We start from the raw sequence: 20,641 nt of genomic DNA, 5'->3' as shown, positions 1-20,641 counted from the left end.
AATACAAACAAGCAGGTGCATTGTTTTTCTCATTTAAAGGATTACATTTTACATACGCAATCCTTAACTGCTATTTTGATTTTGTTCATTAAAAACATAAGACTGAACAGCAAGACACTGTTTTAAGCAAATGAATTGCACATAAAATGTTTTGTAGTGTGAAGTGGAAATTAAGTAGAGCCCTAAGCTACAGACACACTAATTGGGCTCCTTTTTTAATGTTGGTAGCTTGCCTAAATACATTCTCTTCTAATGTTGTAGAACTTCTTAACAGTTTAAAGTTGTTCAAATACCCTTAGGTTGGAGTGATATACAGTATCCTATATTTTTGTGGACTTTTGGGTTGTTGCCTGGAAAATCAATAAGGTGTATCTTTGTGTCATTTTATTTCTAAATAGTGTAGTTTCAATTCCAAATATTGTTATACTTACTTGAGTGCACAGATATGTACAATATGGATCCAAATTTCCAAAGTTCACTTTAATTTAGCATTAATAAGCTGCTTTGCTGAAGAGCATGTTGGCGTCAGGTATCTGAATGTGTTAATTTGTGGAGATTTGAAGCTGAGAAAATGTTGGGGTTACCAGCTGAAGAAAGATACACAGTAAGATGTGAAAAAACTGATTTCTTTCTTCACAAAGACTTCTTTTGGTACAAGACATTCCATGCTTAGCACTTTTGAGTTATGGCAGGTACAGGAGTTAACTGATAAGAGATTCCAAGTGTGAGCTAGAGACTCCCTAACCATGGGAAGCAGAGACCAGCCACTAAAAGTGTTCAAGGTCTGGAGAATGTCCGAACACAGGTGACCTCCCACCATTATCATAATAACAATTTGCATCAGAAATGGCTGAAATTTGCTATTTAAACTGGAGCTTTACAACGATTCTCTGAACACTTCTTTGATCTTATTGTTCCTTGCATGCAATAAACTCAGTTGTTTAAATTTCATCTCGGGATCCAGAACTTGTTCGTCTGTTACAACACCAGCCATGCCTATAAAGGTATATTATGGTGCAGTATGTTAACACATGAAGAGTTTTATTTTTACCTCTTTAAAACTAAATTGGTGATTTACAAGGTCACAGTGAATTGTTATCACATTTTTAAGGATACAAATTGTGAACATGACAAGTTACTAGTAACATGCATTGGCAAAATGCGTCATCACCCTTTATATTTCTTTCATCACTGTGTTGTTCAGATCTGTCCCTGAAAATCTGACAAAGCAGAAATGTTATTGTGGCATTCTGTTATTCTGATGCCCACTGCTCTGTCTGCACTTCAGCAAAATACTGAAACTTGCTTTCTTTTGGGGCAGCTGTTCTGACTGCTTGGCTTTAAATGTGTTGTTGTTTAGTTTGTCTGGGAAGGATCATAACTACAGTACTTCAAATACTTATCCTGATCTTGTCATGTTCCGGAAGTTTCTCTTCATCTTAAATACTTTAAATAGAAATTTAAAGATTTTTTACAGCTACTTTCCCTGATGAAACACAGTATTGACAAAGATAATCAACTTATTATATTACCCTAATATACAGATTGACATTACCCAATAAACAGGATTAAAATAACAAACGTAGAGCAAACATACAGCAAATAAACAGTTAAGTTTGTAAGTTTATTTTTAACACATAGAAGTGTGAACAATTAATATTTTCATATACTAATAGTGAAAAATTAAAATGATTCCCACCCACTTTTATGTTTAAAATGATCTATACACCTAAAAAGGAAGCTGAAACACAAAATGTAATAATGTTTTGTATATTCAAAATGTGAACTACAGTAATAATAGGCGAAATATCTTTGTTACCAAAAGAAACTATTTTTTTTTTATCAGCAAGATTGTCTTCTCTCAAAAGTAACAAGTTTAGAAATGAATTTTGACATATTATCATTAATGAATGTCTCTCTGGATTCATTTTATATTAAGATCAAAACCAGAAAACCAGAGTTTAGATTGCTGATCTGTTAACTAATCCAGTGTCCTTATAAGAAAGATGTTGTATTGAGTTGTTGCATCTCAAGAGGTTATTTAACAATGTTAAATGAAAAAAAGTGAATGCAGTATGATTCAGTATAATACTCTTCGTATGATGTCCCAGATTATTTTATTTTGGTATCTCTTGTAGTCAGAGATGATTGTGTCCCATGACCAACTAAACTATGTGTCCAGAGTTGGCTGATGCGTCCAATCTAGGATAGACAAGAGTCTGGTGCTCTATGGAACTCATAAGAGAAGTTTGGGAGGAAGGGTACTGTAGATCCTAGTCTCTCACCCGAATCTCACACAAAGGACTTCCTATCTTGCATCTTTCTCTCACCCCAATAGTGAGAGAAAGGAGGGGGGTTGGGCTGCCTATTCTCTTGGATTCCCTAAACTAGGAGAGTCACGCCCAAAACTTCATACATTGTTTCTCTCCTCTCTCTGACATTCATTAGGATCCAACCAAACTACGGAACTGGACATAGTAATAAAGGTGGGTAGCTATGTCAGCATGCGTAGGCTGCAAAGGAACAAGTAAAAGGTTTATTCCATGCTGAAAAGAGAAGAAAGAAAACAGCATGTTCTTCTTTTCAGCATGGAATAAACCTATTACTTGTCCCTTTGCATAATAATAATTCCTCACACTTATATAGCACTTTTCTGGACACTCCACTCAAAGCGCTTTACAGGTAATGGGGACTCCCCTCCACCACCACCAATGTGCAGCATCCACCTGGATGATGTGACAGTAGCCATAGTGCACCAGTACGATCACCACACATCATCTATTAGTGGGGAGGAGAACAGAGTGATGAAGCCAGTTCATAGAAGGGGATTATAAGAAGGCCATGACTGGTGAACACTAATGGGTCAGGACACCAGGGTAACACCCATAGTGATTTCTAATGACCACACAAAACCAAGGTTTTATGGTTTTATGTCTCATCCAAAGAACAATGCTTTTTTACAGTACAGTGTCCCCGTGACTCACCCCAGGGTGAGCACCCCCTACTGGCCTCTCAAATACCTCTTCCAGCAGCAACCTCAGTTTTTACCAGGAGGTCTCCAGGTACTGACCAGGCTCACACCCGCTGAGCTTCAGTAGGTTGAAGGGTGATGTAGCTGCTGGCTCTATCTCACCTCTCTCACACACTCACTACAATGTTACCAAACTAAAGAACTGGACATTTGTTTCTGAATTGTTTGGGTGGTGCTGGGCTGTCATCAACCTTTTGTATAATCAGTGTCATGTTGCATAAGATTTATATATGCATCTTGTAACCAGGGGGTTCCTTTTAAATGTATGTCATTCAGCATGTCTTTGATGTATCTTTTTGTCAGTAAACCTAGACATTATTAATTGGGGCCTTTTGATTGACAAGGTAAAGATGTAAAGGTGAACAAACATCATTAATATTTCATAGTGTGATTGATGCAAGCTGGACTTTTATTAAACAGTGATGAAATATTTTCAGAGAAACCTAATAAAAATATTAGTTTTTGTTATGTTTGAATGCATGAAGGTATATTTGACTAATTTTCCAATGTAGACTACATTGGTGTCATACTGTAACTGGAGCTATATTTCTTTACACTTTGCCCTCTTTATCCATGATTTGTAAAAAAATAAAATAAACTTGTCTTCCATGGTGAAAAGGTTTGGCTTATAGTAATCTAAAAAACAAAAAGGCTTACATTTAGATATTTTTTTACAATATTGAGATGAGATATTCAATGGCACATAACTTTAAGTTGTGTTATTTTTTAAATTAAAAATGTCTGCTTTTTCAACTTAAACTGGTTAGGTCTCAGAGGAGAAAATTCTGTCTGAGAAGTCTTTGTCTTTGCCCGATATCTTTCTGGTACAATAAGATAATTTTATATTTGATATTTTTATTGATATTTTTATAATTTTCCTGAGAAATGGTAATGGAAGGTCCAATACGTTTCCTTGGGCTGCAAAGCAAGACAAAAAATTCAGTGTAAACAAGGTTTTAAATTAGAGTTTTCCTCTACTCTAGTGTGTATTGTAGAGTAAATACCACCCTTTCAAGTTAGATTATGTTAAAAACATGCAGTTGTGATGAGTTCACTGGTGTTAATTAGCTCTCCTCGAGTCAGAGCACTACACGGAAATGTCTTATGACATTCTCATTCTGCTTTTTTGTGGATATAATATCTATATAATGGCTGCCTTTGACTTGATGTGTGAAAAAATGGAAAGAGAAATCAGTAGTAGGATTAGATGAAAGGTAATATTCTTACCTATATTTGCTCACTATTTTGTTCACCTTACTTATAAAATTAAGAACAGGTGCAGTTACTGAAAAGTTACAATTTCACATTGATTTTTGCAAAAAGAAAAGATAGCATTAGATATGATGACAACAATATCAATACAAAAGGCAATCACTACTCAAAGGAATGTTTACTGTAATTTAGGGATTTATTACTTACTAAAAAAATAAAGGTAGCATGGAGGTCATGTGTATATTATGTACTATGTGCTGGTGGATTATGTGCACAGCGTAATTAGCTTTTTTCTCAAAAGCCTAAAACATCTCCCAGCGCCTCCAGGCATTTCCCTATTGTTTTTTCATTTTTCAGCCATTGTAGATATTCAACCATTTTCTAACCGGTTTAACCAATATAAGGCCAAGAACAAGCAAAAGCCTATCCTGGCAAGTAACAAGTACAAGGCAAGATGAAAGGAACACCAGTCCAGTGCAGGACACATATACAGTACATACACACACCAGCACCAGCTTAGCCAGAAGCCAATGACCCTACATTACCAGCATGTTTCTGAACTCTGGAAAACTGGAGCACCCAGAGAGACACATGTGAACATGGAGAGATCATACTCACTCCATGCTGACAGCAGCTCGGGAATTGACAGACAAACGTTATGTTGACTCATATAAACCCTGTTACGACCATGACCAATCACAAGTAGAATTAAGAAAAGCTCCAAAGCTAATCAAAACAATTGTCAACAGGGATGGTCATTTGGTTGAAGCATTGCCACTCAACCAAGAAGAGAACATTCCTGCCCTGAAGTAATGGTACAACTAGCATGAAGAGAGCTTTTTCTTAGAAAAGAATGTTAATTTGCGGTTTCTTAAGTTGACCTGTGTCACAGATCCTTGCGGAATTAAAAGACCTGACTGAGTTTCTCAGACTGACTGGATGACTGTCATCTCTAGCTTGTAAATTTCTCATAAACTGTTCCCTGCTCTTGCGTTTTTCTCAGATGTTGTTGCACCCGTCACTTTACAGGTCTTCAAGCTAATGTCGATGACAGGTGCTATCTGGCTTTACTCAATTTATGTACGAGGAAATCCTCTCTCCCGCAGTGTTAACAATCTCCATAATTCCTCGTGAGAGCTGGGTGGCATCCTTTCATTCTGTGGCGTGAATGCACTGTTCAGGGTGCCCTGCTCCACCATTCACCTCTTAAGCATCTTTTGTTTCATCACACGTGTTAAAAACAAGTGTATACTGCTGTGCTTTTCATGGCTTATGAATATGAATGAAAACAATGAAAACCTCTGTTTAATGAGTTTCTTTCAATATCAGTGTTACTGTGTGTGGTTTGAAAATGATTTGTTGACGGATACAATATCTACTGAGTGCTGATTCGGCAAGAACTTCACACATTCTTAATGTCTAATTTTAAAGTGGTGTACAGTAAGTGATCTCTTCATGATTTGCAATAATACTGTCTTCATTATCAAGCCTTTCTGTAAGGGATATGCTACAGTACATTCAGTTTGGCCTGAGTTTGGGATTTTAAAACATGTGACTTAAGTTTCAAAAGATGTGACTGAGCATCTCATATGCTTTTTTCAGCTATAGAGAGAAGTACTGTACCTGTATGCACTGTACTTTAACAAAAGTTGTATTGTAATTTGATATTTCTGAGACCCTTCAAATGTAAAAAAATTACTTGCTTGTAAACAGTAAAATGTTAAAGCATTCTAAAGACACGAAAGGGAAAGGTTTTATTAAACTTGTCAGTCTAAAGACTTATGCTGTATTAACAAATAATATATTACACATAACATTCACAGAAACAAGCTTAGCTCTACATCATTACTTATAAATATTCAGAGACTTGTGTTTTGCATAGATTGAGGTGAAGGTCTTACAAACGTTGACAGTTTATATTTATGAAAATGGTAAATGGCTCTCGTTTTCATATGTTAAAAGGAAAGTACTGTATAACTACATTGTATTTACAGTATGCTTTCCTTTTTTTGACAAATCTTAAAACACTTTTGGCCGACTGCCATACGCATATCACATATTGTTTTAGGTTTATTAAAAGAATTATAATTACATTAGACAAGTGACACTTCCAAATCTAGCCCTTAACTCATTCTGTATGTCAACTCATTATAGTCTGGTTCCTACCGTGACAGCCCTGGCCTCCTCACTGCTTCATACTTTATTGTTATGAATTCTGCTGTGGCTGCATTGTGCACTCAGCAGACTATTCACACAACAGTATGTGTCTGTTCTTGTTCTTCTTTACATGCTTCTTGCGTGTGCTTTGTCTCACCTTCAAAGGGTCAGGATTCAACCTTACATTTGATGTGCACAGTTGTTTTCTCCATTAGAATCACAGCTACTGTAGTCTTCCCAAAACAATCCAGCCTGTTATGCACTTTTCTGTTGGTGATGTTATCCAAACTAAATACATATAATTGCTGGCCTCTTGTAAGTTAATGTTATTTACATCAGTGGGGATAGCATAATTATTAAATTCTGTATAACTTTTGTTTTCAAAGAGTAATAAAACAGAGCACAAAGAGTAAGTGATATTGTTATAAGCATTTAGGGTCTAAAGTATCAAAGGGCCAGACAGAGTGGGGAGGACAGTGGAAAAATCTGACAAAGGCCTTCGTCTATCAGTGGAGGATTTACAGCTAAATATCCATCCGTTCATAGTCAACAAGCTGTTTAATCCTAGTGAGGTTCAGGTCGACTGCAGCCTAACCTAGAACCACAGAGCATGAGAACACCACACGTTGGACGAGAAATGACAGGGCACTTGCAAGCCCATAGAAACAATTAAGACATGCAAGTTAACCTTTGCAGCTTGTCTTTGAAAAGTGGAGGAAACTGCAATACCTAACGACAAAAAAAAGTGCAAAGAGGGAAAGAACATGCAAACTCCAATCACGATCAAACCCAGTACCCAAGAGCTGTAACTACTGCGACCTCAGCTAAACATTATATATAAATTAATGTTACAACAAACCCTGTTTGTTTTTTCAATTATCTCAATGAAATTACAGTATATTCATTTGAATGTTCATTGGTTGATGGTCACAAACTGGTAGTAGTGGGCATCAGAGATGGAGAATGGTTTATACCAGTACAATTCTCACACCACACGTCCTACCTCTTCTACTGGATGACCTCTAATTGATCTGATAATATTGATTGATAATATTTGCTTTGTATTCTCTCAACTGTTAGTTTCTGATATACTGTACATTGACATTTTTGATATTTGTGTTCAGATACATGTATAAAAAGTATTATTTCATTCTCCATATATTTTCACAGATTTATATTTCTTTTTTTCGGAAAACACTGAGCTTGAAGAAGCTTTTTCTGAAAAAAGGGTAAGGTGTGTATGTTAACAACTCTCTAGACAACATGAGGAAGCAATAACAAACATGGAATGGGTTAAAATATGGAAAGTGTAGAAATGATCTCAAGGAGTGTTCAAATTGTACAAGTTACAGTACTTGTAAAACCTCATTCAGAATATTGTGTACAATTTTTGTCAGCACTTAACAGAAAATATATTGTCAGAATGTGCTTTTAAAACTGAGAATAGAAGGAACTTCTTTAGACAAAGTGTTGTGGAATTATGGTTAAAGTTACTTTGTTATGTTATAAGAAACAGTATTAATATCCTCATATCACTTAGCTGTTTGCAGGCAAAGGACCTAAACAGCCTCCTGTTATTTATACTCTTTTTATATATTCTTAAATATTTTCACACACAAGACACACAAGAACTTGAATTGTTTCAATTAATATGTGAATTAGTCCCTCTGCATAGTTTCTTACTATCGATTAATCGAATAATATCTAGAACTGTATATACATATATTGGCATTTAATGTGTTTTTGAATTTGTTACTTAACACAATGCATACTAACCCTGTTAATTCTGTACTTGCCAGCCAGAAAACTAGAAAACTATAGTGGGCAACTTAATCTGTAGGATTTTTGCAAAAAATATTACTTGCTTGAGTATATTGCTAATACCCATAATATAAGGTAGATATACTGTATGTAAACAAGTAAGCTATAATGCATTATTGGGAATTCCCAATTATTTTTAATATCAAATGAATGCTTGTCATTAAGCCCCATGAGAATGACATGGTTCCATTTTATCTTTTAATGATGTGTTCCAACCTTCCACATAAAACAGCACGCAGGAAAAGTAAGCTTTCATGATGCTTTCCTCATGATGATTCCTCACATCTCAGTGCGTTGCTGTGAATATATATATTTAGCATTCATGTAAAAATGAATGTGATGTTTGACAGTGGGGGTGGGCTGTAACCTCAAAGCTCTGTTTACTTTTTAATGTTAATACATATAAAATAATCATACTGGAGCATTTAAATTAGGTCTTGCTAGCATAAATGTGTTCAATATTTTCATAAAATATCAGTGTCGCCATGAGTATCTTACAGGCTGTAGATATTGGTATCGGTTAGAAGTCCTGAATTAATCCATCCATTTTGCTTTTTCCAATACAACCAACGAGCACAAGGTGAGAAACTCTCTGGACAGGAAGCCAGTCCATCAGGCAGGAACATACACACTCACAGCAGTTTTCCCATAAGCCAATTGACCTACAGTACCAGTATGTTTTTGGAGTGTGGGAGGAAACTGGAGCACACAGAGGAAACTCATGCAAAGACGTGGAGAACACAAACACCCTGCACAAGATAGCACCCCAGGTCCAGAATTCAACCCAGGACCCCAGCGCTTTACTACCATGCTGCCCTCATGCTAATTTTTTCTTCTAATGCAAATATACTTAAGCATATGTATAATTTGAAAATATAAAACAACTTTCCAGTCCCCGAAAATGTGAGGCAACCCCACAGCATATACAGTATCTCTCACCACCACACCTGTTAGTAGAGATGGTTGACTAGTTGATTAAATATGTTGGGTTTGCAAAACATTGCACTATTACTACTAATAACAACAATCCTTACACTTATATAGTGCTTTTCTAGACACTCTACTTAAACCGCTTTACAGGTAATGGGGACTCCCCAATGTGTAGCTCCACCTGGATGATTTGATGGCAGTCAGTGTGCGCCAGCATGATGAGCACACATCTGCGGTCACTGGGGAGGGGAACAGAGTAAAGAAGCCAATGGATTATTAGGAGGCCATGATTGATAAAATAGATAGATAATACTTTATTAATCCCGTAGGGAAATGTATGATGTCAATTCATGAAATCAGAGGGAAATCTGGCCAGGACACCAGGGTAACACCCCTAATCAGTTCAAGAAAGCCCCTGGGATTTTTAATTACCACAGAGAGTCAGAACATCGTTTTTTGTTTCATCTGAAAGCTGGCGCCTTTTTTACAGTATAGTGTCCCCATCACTCTACTGCAGTTAAGAGTTCAAGTCTTCTCTCATCTGCTGACATATTCAACAGATATTTGCAGTATCGTATAAGTGCTTTATTACAAACTCCATGTGGGAATTAAGATGGGTCTGTTTTAATAATAATAATTGCTAACACTTATATAGTGCTTTTCTGGACACTCCACTCAAAGCGCTTTACAGGTAATGGGAACTCCCCTCCACCACCAATGTGCAGCATCCACCTGGATGATGCGACAGCAGCCATAGTGCGCCAGAACGCTAACCACACATCAGCTATCAGTGGGGAGGAGAGCAGAGTAATAAAGCCAATTCATAGATGGGGATTATTAGGGGGCCATGATTGGTAAGGGCCAATGGGAAATTTGGCCAGGACACCGGAGTTGCACTACTCTTTTCGAGAAACGCCCTGGGATTTTTAATGACCACAGAGAGTCAGGACCTCCGTTTTACGTCTCATCCGCAGGACGGCGCTTGTTTACAGTATAGTGTCCCCGTCACTATACTGGGGCATTAGGACCCACATAGACTGCAGGGTGAGCGCCCCCTGCTGGCCCCACCCTTCCAGCAGCAACCTTAGTTTTTCCCAGGAGGTCTCCCATCCAGGTACTGACCAGGCTCACACTTGCTTAGCTTCAGTGGGTTGCCAGTTGTGAGTTGCAGGGTGATATGGCTGCTGGCTATGTATATATGGCTGCCGGCTTAATGAGCTGATTCATGGCCAGTGCCTCCCATCTTAGCCATTGAGCTAAGTAGTTAGCCATTGCAGTTCTTCCAAAGTCACTGGTGGCTTCAAAGTGCAATCTCTTACCAGTTATGTCCTTGTCTATAGCCTGGGTGCTAAGTTTGGAGGTACAACCTGATCCCCGGCAGTGTTTGAGTAGAACAATACAGCTTCCATTTCTTATCTGGCAGCCATATCACCCTGCAACTCACAACTGGCAACCCACTGAAGCTAAGCAGGTGTGAGCCTGGTCGGTACCTGGATGGGAGACCTCCTGGGAAAAACTAAGGTTGCTGCTGGAAGAGGTGTTAGTGGGGCCAGCAGGGGGCGCTCACCCTGTGGTCCATGTGGGTCCTAATGCCCCAGTATAGTGATGGGGACACTATACTGTAAACAGGCGCCGTCCTTCGGATGAGACGTAAAACCGAGGTCCTGACTCTCTGTGGTCATTAAAAATCCCAGGGCGCTTCTCGAAAAGAGTAGGGGTGTAACCCCGGTGTCCTGGCCAAATTTCCAATTGGCCCTTACCAATCATGGCCTCCTAATAATCCCCTTCTATGAATTGGCTACATTACTCTGCTCTCCTCCCCACTGATAGCTGATGTGTGGTGAGCGTTCTGGCGCACTATGGCTGCCGTCGCATCATCCAGGTGGATGCTGCACATTGGTGGTGGTGGAGGGGAGTCCCCATTACCTGTAAAGTGCTTTGAGTGGAGTGTCCAGAAAAGCGCTATATAAGTGTAAGCAATTATTATTATTATTATTAATGATCATCTATAGAGTTCCCAGTGGAATATTCCATGTCTTTGAAAGTGTTTTATACTCTTCTCCTAATTTGTGCCTTTCTACAGCTTTACCTGAGTTGTTTTGAAAGCTCCTTGGTCCTCCTTCATGGTTGAATCTTTACATGAAATTCACTGACTGAGGGACTTTAAAGAGATCTAACCACTATCTACTAATATCCACTATTGTTGCATACAGACAGAGGCCATTCATCTTAACTGTGCAACTCAAAGCAATTTTGTACCCATGAACTAAATTAGGTCTACCGTAGTAAGGAAGATAAAAATCTTATGCAATCAAAATATTTTAGTTCTTTTGTTTTTTTGTTGGTATTTGCTGCAATTTGACTTCTTTCACCCATACAATGGCTCAGTTTTGTGTTAAAATATTCATTTTAAAAATGTGTGTACTTCTTTTGCATTGCATGAATAAGGAAAACCGCTGAAAGGGGGGTGAATACTGTAGATACCAGTATCCATAGGTGCTGTTTTTAACTCTGAAGCACAGACTTCCAAACTGCATTTTAATATAGGGAAGCTCTACAAAGACCTTTGTACAAAAAGATTTAGACACAATTTAAGACTGTGGAGACATGTATAATGCATTGCATATGCATTTGCACAGACATGAACAGTATGTGCAAATGTATAAACTAATGTATACGAGTATAAAGAAATACTTTTTTCCAAACAATAATAGACAGATTTTGAAGTCAGCAGAAGCAACATTGTTATTATTATTTGCTTAGTAGATGCCCTTTTCCACCTCAACTTACTATTTATTTATGAAGCTTACATTAAGATAATAAAGAGGTCATGCTTTCTTTAGACCCCTCAATTTAGACCAGGGCTCCTCAACTCATTTAATCTTCTGATTTTTGTTCCACATAGTTGGTCTAATTATTTACAGTTGCAGAATTGTAATATTTCTAGCCAAGCTCATAGAGGAGATATATGTAACCATACCCATAATGAAGACCCTAAGAAAGATACTCAATGGGTGGCAGGAGTCTGGAACAAACTGCCAGCCATTTAATGGAAGCCAGTTCCCTTACAAACTCAAGACAAGAAGTGGCTGGAAGAGAACCTCCGATCAATAAGCTACTTAGAAAACAAATAAGCATGGCGAGTTAAATGGCCTGCTCTCCTTTCATTCTCATGTTCTGTGCTTTCACTTGATTTGAAAGAGAAGGTTTAGCAGAACAAAGGCATTGTGCTGGTAGAATCATTGTAATCCCCAATCTCTTGGTGCAAATAGATTGATTTGCTATAACTGCTGAAAGATAATCTACGTGGGCCTTTAGCTGGAAGTCAATATTGCCATCCAGTTGGAATTGGGGTCTATTAATGCTGGTCAATGTGACTCTCAAGGCCAGCGTAAGCATCATTTGTTTACATTAAGTTAGAAGCTTTAAAAGATACACCTTGGGACGCATAAATCCTATACCTGCCTCATTGCACTGGTTGGCCTTAGAGAGAAGCTATAAGGTCATTTATTGGAGCATTTATATACACTGGAAAGAGGTTCCCAGTTCTCTGTAGAGTGAAAGTATAAAAAATAATAACATAACAATAATTCTAAGATTCAGGGGGATATGGAGATAATTGTGGAGAAGCTGTACTGATGTACTGTGCAAGGCTGTAATTTTATACACCTTGGAATATTAATCATACAGAAATGTTAAATTGTGACTTGTCTGTACTGGGGAATGTCTTAAATGTGTAAGTGGCAGTTTCAGCACAGCATACAGCATCACCTCATTGATGATGCCAGTTTCTGAACCTGAAAGCCTGGAGTATTTTTTTCTGCTATAAATGCTGAAGATGCTATAGTATTGATAATTGTAATAGTGGCAAGTTGTCAGTGGCTGCCAAGATTGAATAGTAATCTGTGTACACTTTAACTTGCGAAAATAGTTTGGTGTTGGAGTACTGTTTATTCTAGTTTATTACAAAATTGTTATTCTGAACAAATGTAGAAATTACATACAATGTGTATAACATAAAACTGCTGCAAGTATCATGTTGAGAAGGTCAATTCGTTTGTTTTATAGGTATTTCCACACTATATACCTTGGCATACGGAGCCGTCGGAGTGGAGATCATGACCGATGGCGCTTTTATTGGAAAATGGTGTACGAATATGCGGACGTCAGTATGCTGCATTTGTTGGCCACCTTTCTAGAGAGTGCTCCCCAGCTTGTTCTGCAGCTCTGCATCATCATCCAGACCCGCAGGTTACAGGCAATCCAAGGTAAGAATAATGTGTATCAGCTCTTCCACAACAAATACACCTCAGCTTTCTTAAAGATTGATTTTCAATTATAATGCAGCGCTTTCCCCTATAAATAACTTTGGTTATTTACAGGGGAAAGATTGTGGTTTGTTTTAGTTGATTGTACACATTATGCATTTTAAACAACCTACTGTAGAAATTTGGAATTTGACATTTGGAACCTACTGGGATTTGGAATGAACTCGATTGCTTATAATGAAAGGCATCGACACCAGACATGTTTCTTAAATAAACTCAAAACAGTGTTTCAGTAAGCACTCTTGTGGTATTTTGTTTTTGGTTAACCACTATGTTTCCAAATGTGAGATAGTCCCTGGGAACAACTGACAGTGGGGCTCAAAGGAAGACCACAAAGACACTGACTAAATTGGTTGACTATATTAAATCTGGAATCAGAAATTGTAGTGCTAATGGATTGGGATGTTGGACATGTTGATGGTACAGTACCTCCAGGAAGGTTAGAAAAGATCTGATACTATGTAAGCAAGTTATAAGTAGGTGCCTAAGCGTGTTAGTTTTCAGTTTGTTTCATTTTGTTTTTGTAAGTTACATAAAACCAGGAATCTATCTGTACCTTTAATTCCCTAGGAGTAGAATAGGTTATATGCTAGGATATAAGCCAACACACAGTGTGCACTGCTGCTGAGCCAACGTGCATCTTCGGCGACTGCACTCACACACAGCACGCACCACTGCTCAGTCATGCTGCATCTCCAGCGACTACACTCACACAGCATGCACCACTGCTCAGTCATGCTGCATCTCCGGCGACTGCACTCACACACAGCACCCACCACGTTCAGTCATGCTGCATCTCCGGCGACTGCACTCACACAGCATGCACCACTACTCAGTCATGCTGCATCTCCGGCGACTGCACTCACACAGCATGCACCACTGCTCAGTCATGCTGCATCTCCAGCGACTGCACTCACACACAGCACGCACCACTGCTCAGTCATGCTGCATCTCCAGCGACTGCACTCACACAGCATGCACCACTGCTCAGTCATGCTGCATCTCCAGCGACTACACTCACACAGCATGCACCACTGCTCAGTCATGCTGCATCTCCAGCGACTACACTCACACAGCATGCACCACTGCTCAGTCATGCTGCATCTCCGGCGACTGCACTCACACACAGCACGCACCACTGCTCAGTCATGCTGCATCTCCAGCGACTGCACTCACACAGCATGCACCACTGCTCAGTCATGCTGCATCTCCAGCGACTACACTCACACAGCATGCACCACTGCTCAGTCATGCTGCATCTCCAGCGACTACACTCACACAGCATGCACCACTGCTCAGTCATGCTGCATCTCCAGCGACTACACTCACACAGCACGCACCACTGCTCAGTCATGCTGCATCTCCAGCGACTGCACTCACACAGCATGCACCACTGCTCAGTCATGCTGCATCTCCGGCGACTGCACTCACACACAGCACCCACCACGTTCAGTCATGCTGCATCTCCGGCGACTGCACTCACACAGCATGCACCACTGCTCAGTCATGCTGCATCTCCGGCGACTGCACTCACACACAGCACCCACCACGTTCAGTCATGCTGCATCTCCGGCGACTGCACTCACACAGCATGCACCACTGCTCAGTCATGCTGCATCTCCGGCGACTGCACTCACACACAGCACCCACCACGTTCAGTCATGCTGCATCTCCGGCGACTGCACTCACACAGCATGCACCACTGCTCAGTCATGCTGCATCTCCAGCGACTACACTCACACAGCATGCACCACTGCTCAGTCATGCTGCATCTCCAGCGACTACACTCACACAGCACGCACCACTGCTCAGTCATGCTGCATCTCCAGCGACTGCACTCACACAGCATGCACCACTGCTCAGTCATGCTGCATCTCCGGCGACTGCACTCACACACAGCACCCACCACGTTCAGTCATGCTGCATCTCCGGCGACTGCACTCACACAGCATGCACCACTGCTCAGTCATGCTGCATCTCCGGCGACTGCACTCACACACAGCACCCACCACGTTCAGTCATGCTGCATCTCCGGCGACTGCACTCACACAGCATGCACCACTGCTCAGTCATGCTGCATCTCCGGCGACTGCACTCACACACAGCACGCACCACTGCTCAGTCATGCTGCATCTCCAGCGACTGCACTCACACAGCATGCACCACTGCTCAGTCATGCTGCATCTCCAGCGACTACACTCACACAGCATGCACCACTGCTCAGTCATGCTGCATCTCCGGCGACTGCACTCACACACAGCACCCACCACGTTCAGTCATGCTGCATCTCCGGCGACTGCACTCACACAGCATGCACCACTGCTCAGTCATGCTGCATCTCCAGCGACTACACTCACACAGCATGCACCACTGCTCAGTCATGCTGCATCTCCAGCGACTGCACTCACACACAGCACCCACCACGTTCAGTCATGCTGCATCTCTGGCGACTGCACTCACACACAGCACGCACCACTGCTCAGTCATGCTGCATCTCCGGTGACGTACTATACAATTTTCAAATTAGATAATTGGAAAAATGAACAACCAGCCACAAATCCCACTCAGCAAATCCATCAATCATAGTATCAATTTTTAAAAGAATTAGAAACCTTTCTATTATTTGAATAAACAGGCAGATAATTCGTTGTCACCTACATTTTCATGGGACAAATGACAGTCGAATTGTGTTCTAAAGAAAACAGTGTAGTGTATGTGAAAAATATAGAATCAGTTGTGACAGTAAAAGAGCAAAGACATATAAATGGTGAATTTACTTTTCCTCTGTGGAAAATGAAAGATCCCGTTCAAAGCATGCTGTGAAGCTTTTTTTTGTTTTTAGCATAAACACAGCTCTTAAGTACAGTAGCTGCCTGTCACGCTGATGGGCACAGGTTGAATTACAATCTTGGGAATTCTGCCTTATAAAAAGGGAATTAATACAGGATGGTTAATGGAGCTCTCTACTTTCACTGTTACCAGAACTACTTCCTGATTCATTAAGGGAAAATAAATCGCATGATAGACTTTACCTGTGGTGCAGCCCTCAGGAACACTGAATTACACAAAGGTACAGTATTTCCAAAGCCCCCAAGAATATAGTGGCATTCTTCATTAATGTTTTCAAGGTTTGTTAGTTATTATTACTTTAATTTTAACATGCAAATGTTAAACATAAGTCTTACTGATCTGCATGAAATGAACAGAGTATTATACAGCAACCACCACATAACATTTCCCATGTGTACTTCCTGTATATTTGAAGTAAGTTTTTTTTGTATGTTGTCCTCCAATTACAAAAGCCTGGTTTATAGTGTACGTTCATTAAATCTTTTTTCCATGTAATGCCCCTTTTCACGAAATATTTAAACCATCAAAATAAATATCCTGACATTTTAGGGATAAACAATCCATGTTTATCCATGATATTGTAAATGTTGTGAACCTGATTTCGGAATATACTATATGCAGGCATCTGTCCATCCAGTTTTTTAATAGTTCTCCAACTAATGACATTTTACAAAGCTTAAGGTATCAGAATACCTTGCCATAAAGGTATTTTTAAATTTGATTTTGAAATGTTGCAGTGTCCTTGGTACTGTATAGTAGTTTATGGGCATGTTGTGTAGGGCAGCTGTATACTGTATGGTGATTTTTGGTAAACCTATGATATCGTACCTTATTTGGGTACAACTGTAGAAGTTGACAGCTATCGACAATGCCAACCCAGGAACTACTGTCATCTTATTTGTTACTGAAACAGAGTGCTCCAGAAAAATCAGCTGTGGATTAGATCGAGCTGTCAAAGACCTAGATTCCCTGATCTTTTCAGGGAGACATAAGACCTTCTGGAGTTACAGTATGAGGAAGCAAAAAAGTATGAAGATCAGAAGTGACAAAAGAGACTAGAAGAATCTCCTGGCCGGCGTATTTATCAACCTCTTGTCTTCTGGAATTTATGACTTACTTTGACAGCCAAGGCACTTGAGGGGGAACAATACCAAGAGAAAATCATTAACTCTGTTTAACTCAGTTCTTCAAGCAATTCACATTGTGAAGCAGTTCAACCAAGATAAGCAGTGAAGGCTTTTTCCCCAATCCTTCCAACAGTAACACTGCAATTACCCTCCACCCTGCTTTCCATCTGAATGAATGAAAAGTTCCTGAAGAGAAGGGTTGTAAGTTCATTCCCTGGGTCATGCACTAATGAAGATTTGCAGGTCTGTTAATCGAAATATTACTAACACTTCTGTGTTTAGCCACAGGACTATAGAGATTGTCAGTTTGTAGGACTTTCATCCAGACCATAGGAATCGGAATAATTTTGGATAAGAGATTTATTAAAAAAATGAAATGTGCTTTTATCTGTGCATAAGCCCACTTAAAAGAATAGTGTCTTATTTAATAAGATTTTTTTTATTACTTAAAAAAATTAAATTTAATTAATCAGACTGAAATTAAGGCATGCTTTTATAAGGGACTCATACTAACAGTATGAAGCAGATATTTCCTCATATCTGAAAAGCAATTTATCCATTGAACAATGGATAAATGTTAATGGATTTAACAAACAAGTGGGTTTGTAGTGTAATTTCATAACAACAAAATTGTTAAACACATACAGTACTGTATGTTCCTAATATTCCTAATATTACAACACAGATTGTTGCTGAAAGTGAGAGCATTTACATTACTTGTTTGTAATGAATGAATGAATTAGTGTTAGTATATTTTGTTTATTCTCAGTTATGTAGTGCAGAAGACAAAGATCAGATGTTAACCCAAACACGTCAGTTTGGAAAATCAAAGCACATCAAGAGTAGTTGAGAATTACTCTAGGCTTTTACAGTAATGTATAATTACCAAGGGTTTCAGATCTAACACAATGGAAAAAATACTGTTCTTTATAAAGAACTAATATTTAGAGGGATTGTTCAATATGCATGGTGTACCATAACATTTTTCACGAGAGAGGTAGAAAGAAATTTATTTAGGAAGCATGTTCTTTGCAAGCCCTTCTGTGACCATAAACATCTTTATACATCTGGAGCTTTTATATTCACCTGCATTTTTACAGATGTGTAAACCATACCCCTTTACTGTTCACATTAGTGGTGCTTTGATAGTACTGTACTACTTTAGTATTCTTTGGCAACAGGATAATAACCTGTTTTATTTTAAAATGTTCATCCCAGCTCAATACATTTTGGGTATTACAAAGATTTGTAAACATCTTTAATCCAGTAGGTATATCACATAAAATACCCCACATGCACAATCAGAACGACAACCCCTTGAACAGAAATGTTAGTATATTAGCATCATAATAAATTGTTCATTAAAAAAAAAACATATAATATACCGGGATGTAATGTAATTTTGCCACCTTAAAAAATTAGGTTTTCCCTCTGTGGCTCAATTGCAAAATTTTATTCTGGCTGGCAGGCCATTTTAAACTTCTTGAAGAGCCTGCAGTTTGAGCCGGACCTATGGAAGACCTTGTAGATCTCTTCTGTCCTTTCACTACTTTTTTTTTCCCTTCGACTCTCTTTCACACGTCTGGTTTCCTTTTTGTCCTTGTCCTTTGTTCCCGTTTTTATATTATTGTTGGATTTATACAGTTTGTTTAGGTACCATGCCTGTCATACCACGATGAGTGTTCACATTTGTTCATTATTGTACATGGTATCATGAGATATTCTTTGTTTTCTCTGAAAACCCAATAAACCAACTGAACATAAAAAGTATATCATGAGGCACATCACAAAGAGTAAACCTTTGTGAATCCTTTGTAAAAACCTATGGTAAAATGTAGTAGGTAATAATAATACAGTGTCTAAAAGGACAATAATCTGAGTTCTCTTTTTGCAAAACATATATCAAAGTCTGAGATGCATATGCAAAGCACGACATCAGAATTTGTCAGTACAGTAGATTTCAATTGTAACTTGAAAATATAGAACAGATCAAATATTCCGTCAGATCAGATGTGCCTTTTGTATGTGTTCTAATAAAGTACAACCTATAGAGCAGATGTAAACTCAGTGAAGTTACAGTACCTATAGAAAGTGGAAAACACACCCTTTCCAACATACAGCCTGAAATCAAGATACGTTACAATAAAGCTGAATTTATTTTACCATTATTTACACATTGTAGTACACAAACCACCAGTGAAGAACAAATGCTCAAACATTCTGAAGGCCACAGTTTTGGGCTGAAGCCTATCATAGCAAGCAATGGCCGCCAGTCCATCGCAGGGCACACACACAGACACGAACACATTCACACCAGGCCAGTTTTCCCAGAAGCTAGTTAACCCACCAGTATGTCTCTGGACTGTGGGAGGAAACGGGCATACCCAGTGAAAAACCTCACAAACACGGGCAGAACATACAAACTCCATGCAGATAGCACCCCAGGTCAGGAATTGAACTGACGGCTCTAACTCCACTGATTTTTTTTCCCAATGTGAAGGACTACTTTTTAATGTTATTTGAAGATTATAGCACATCTTCATTTGATTGCAAGAAATTCCATTATTATTTGGTACAGCATATATTTGATGTATTCCTTATTCTGCTGTTTTACACCCCTGGAATTATTTTTAGTTTTTTGGAAATGATTTTTGTAAAACCATACTGCACGAGTCCCCAGGCAGGTACTGTACATTACATACGGAAAACTTCGAACGTATATTTATTTTAGACTTATTTTAGTCTCCTCTAAATGTACACATTTACCAATTATTCCAATTTCAGAGCTGTTGCCAGGTTACTAGGTTTGCTCCCTCTTGAGAACAGCGACAGCAAGCAGGGCAGTGGCCTTGTGTTGAGCAAGTCATTCTTGTGTTTTCCCTTGAAAGAATGTCATTTTTTTTACCAGAATCGGATGTCATCTGCAGAATTGGTTCTGCTTCATGGTGCGTGTTTGTCCACATCCCGCGGGTTTTTGCTGACTCTCCTGTCAGCTATCCATTTCCTACAAGCACTTGCATAAGGAGAATCATCTTTCAGGTCCGCAATAATCACAGCAGGCTTCCAGAGAAGGTTGTGTCAGCAACCAATCACTTGCTGGAGCCCCAGCCAAGACCTGTAGTAGCAGTGACTCGATCAGGACAGCGCTACATACAACACAAAAGGCACCGCAGTTGAAATACCCA

At 39.2% G+C, this 20,641-nt stretch overlaps 1 protein-coding gene across 1 annotated transcript in view; it reads left to right on the top strand.

Moving 5' to 3' along the window:
* The window catches only part of xkr4 (XK related 4), a 120,781-nt gene that overhangs the window by 71,922 nt on the left and 28,218 nt on the right, over nucleotides 1-20,641 (top strand). The window contains exon 2 of the mRNA XM_088642437.1: nucleotides 13,220-13,419. Within this exon, the coding sequence (XP_088498563.1) occupies nucleotides 13,220-13,419 (200 nt within the window). The remainder of the gene's footprint in view (nucleotides 1-13,219; nucleotides 13,420-20,641) is intronic.

Source organism: Lepisosteus platostomus, chromosome 8 (assembly GCF_059453375.1).
Source record: "Lepisosteus platostomus isolate fLepPlt1 chromosome 8, fLepPlt1.hap1, whole genome shotgun sequence".
NCBI lineage: Eukaryota > Metazoa > Chordata > Actinopteri > Semionotiformes > Lepisosteidae > Lepisosteus > Lepisosteus platostomus.
The sequence above is the reverse complement of the archived record's forward strand: the minus strand, read 5'-3'. Positions and strand labels throughout refer to the sequence as shown.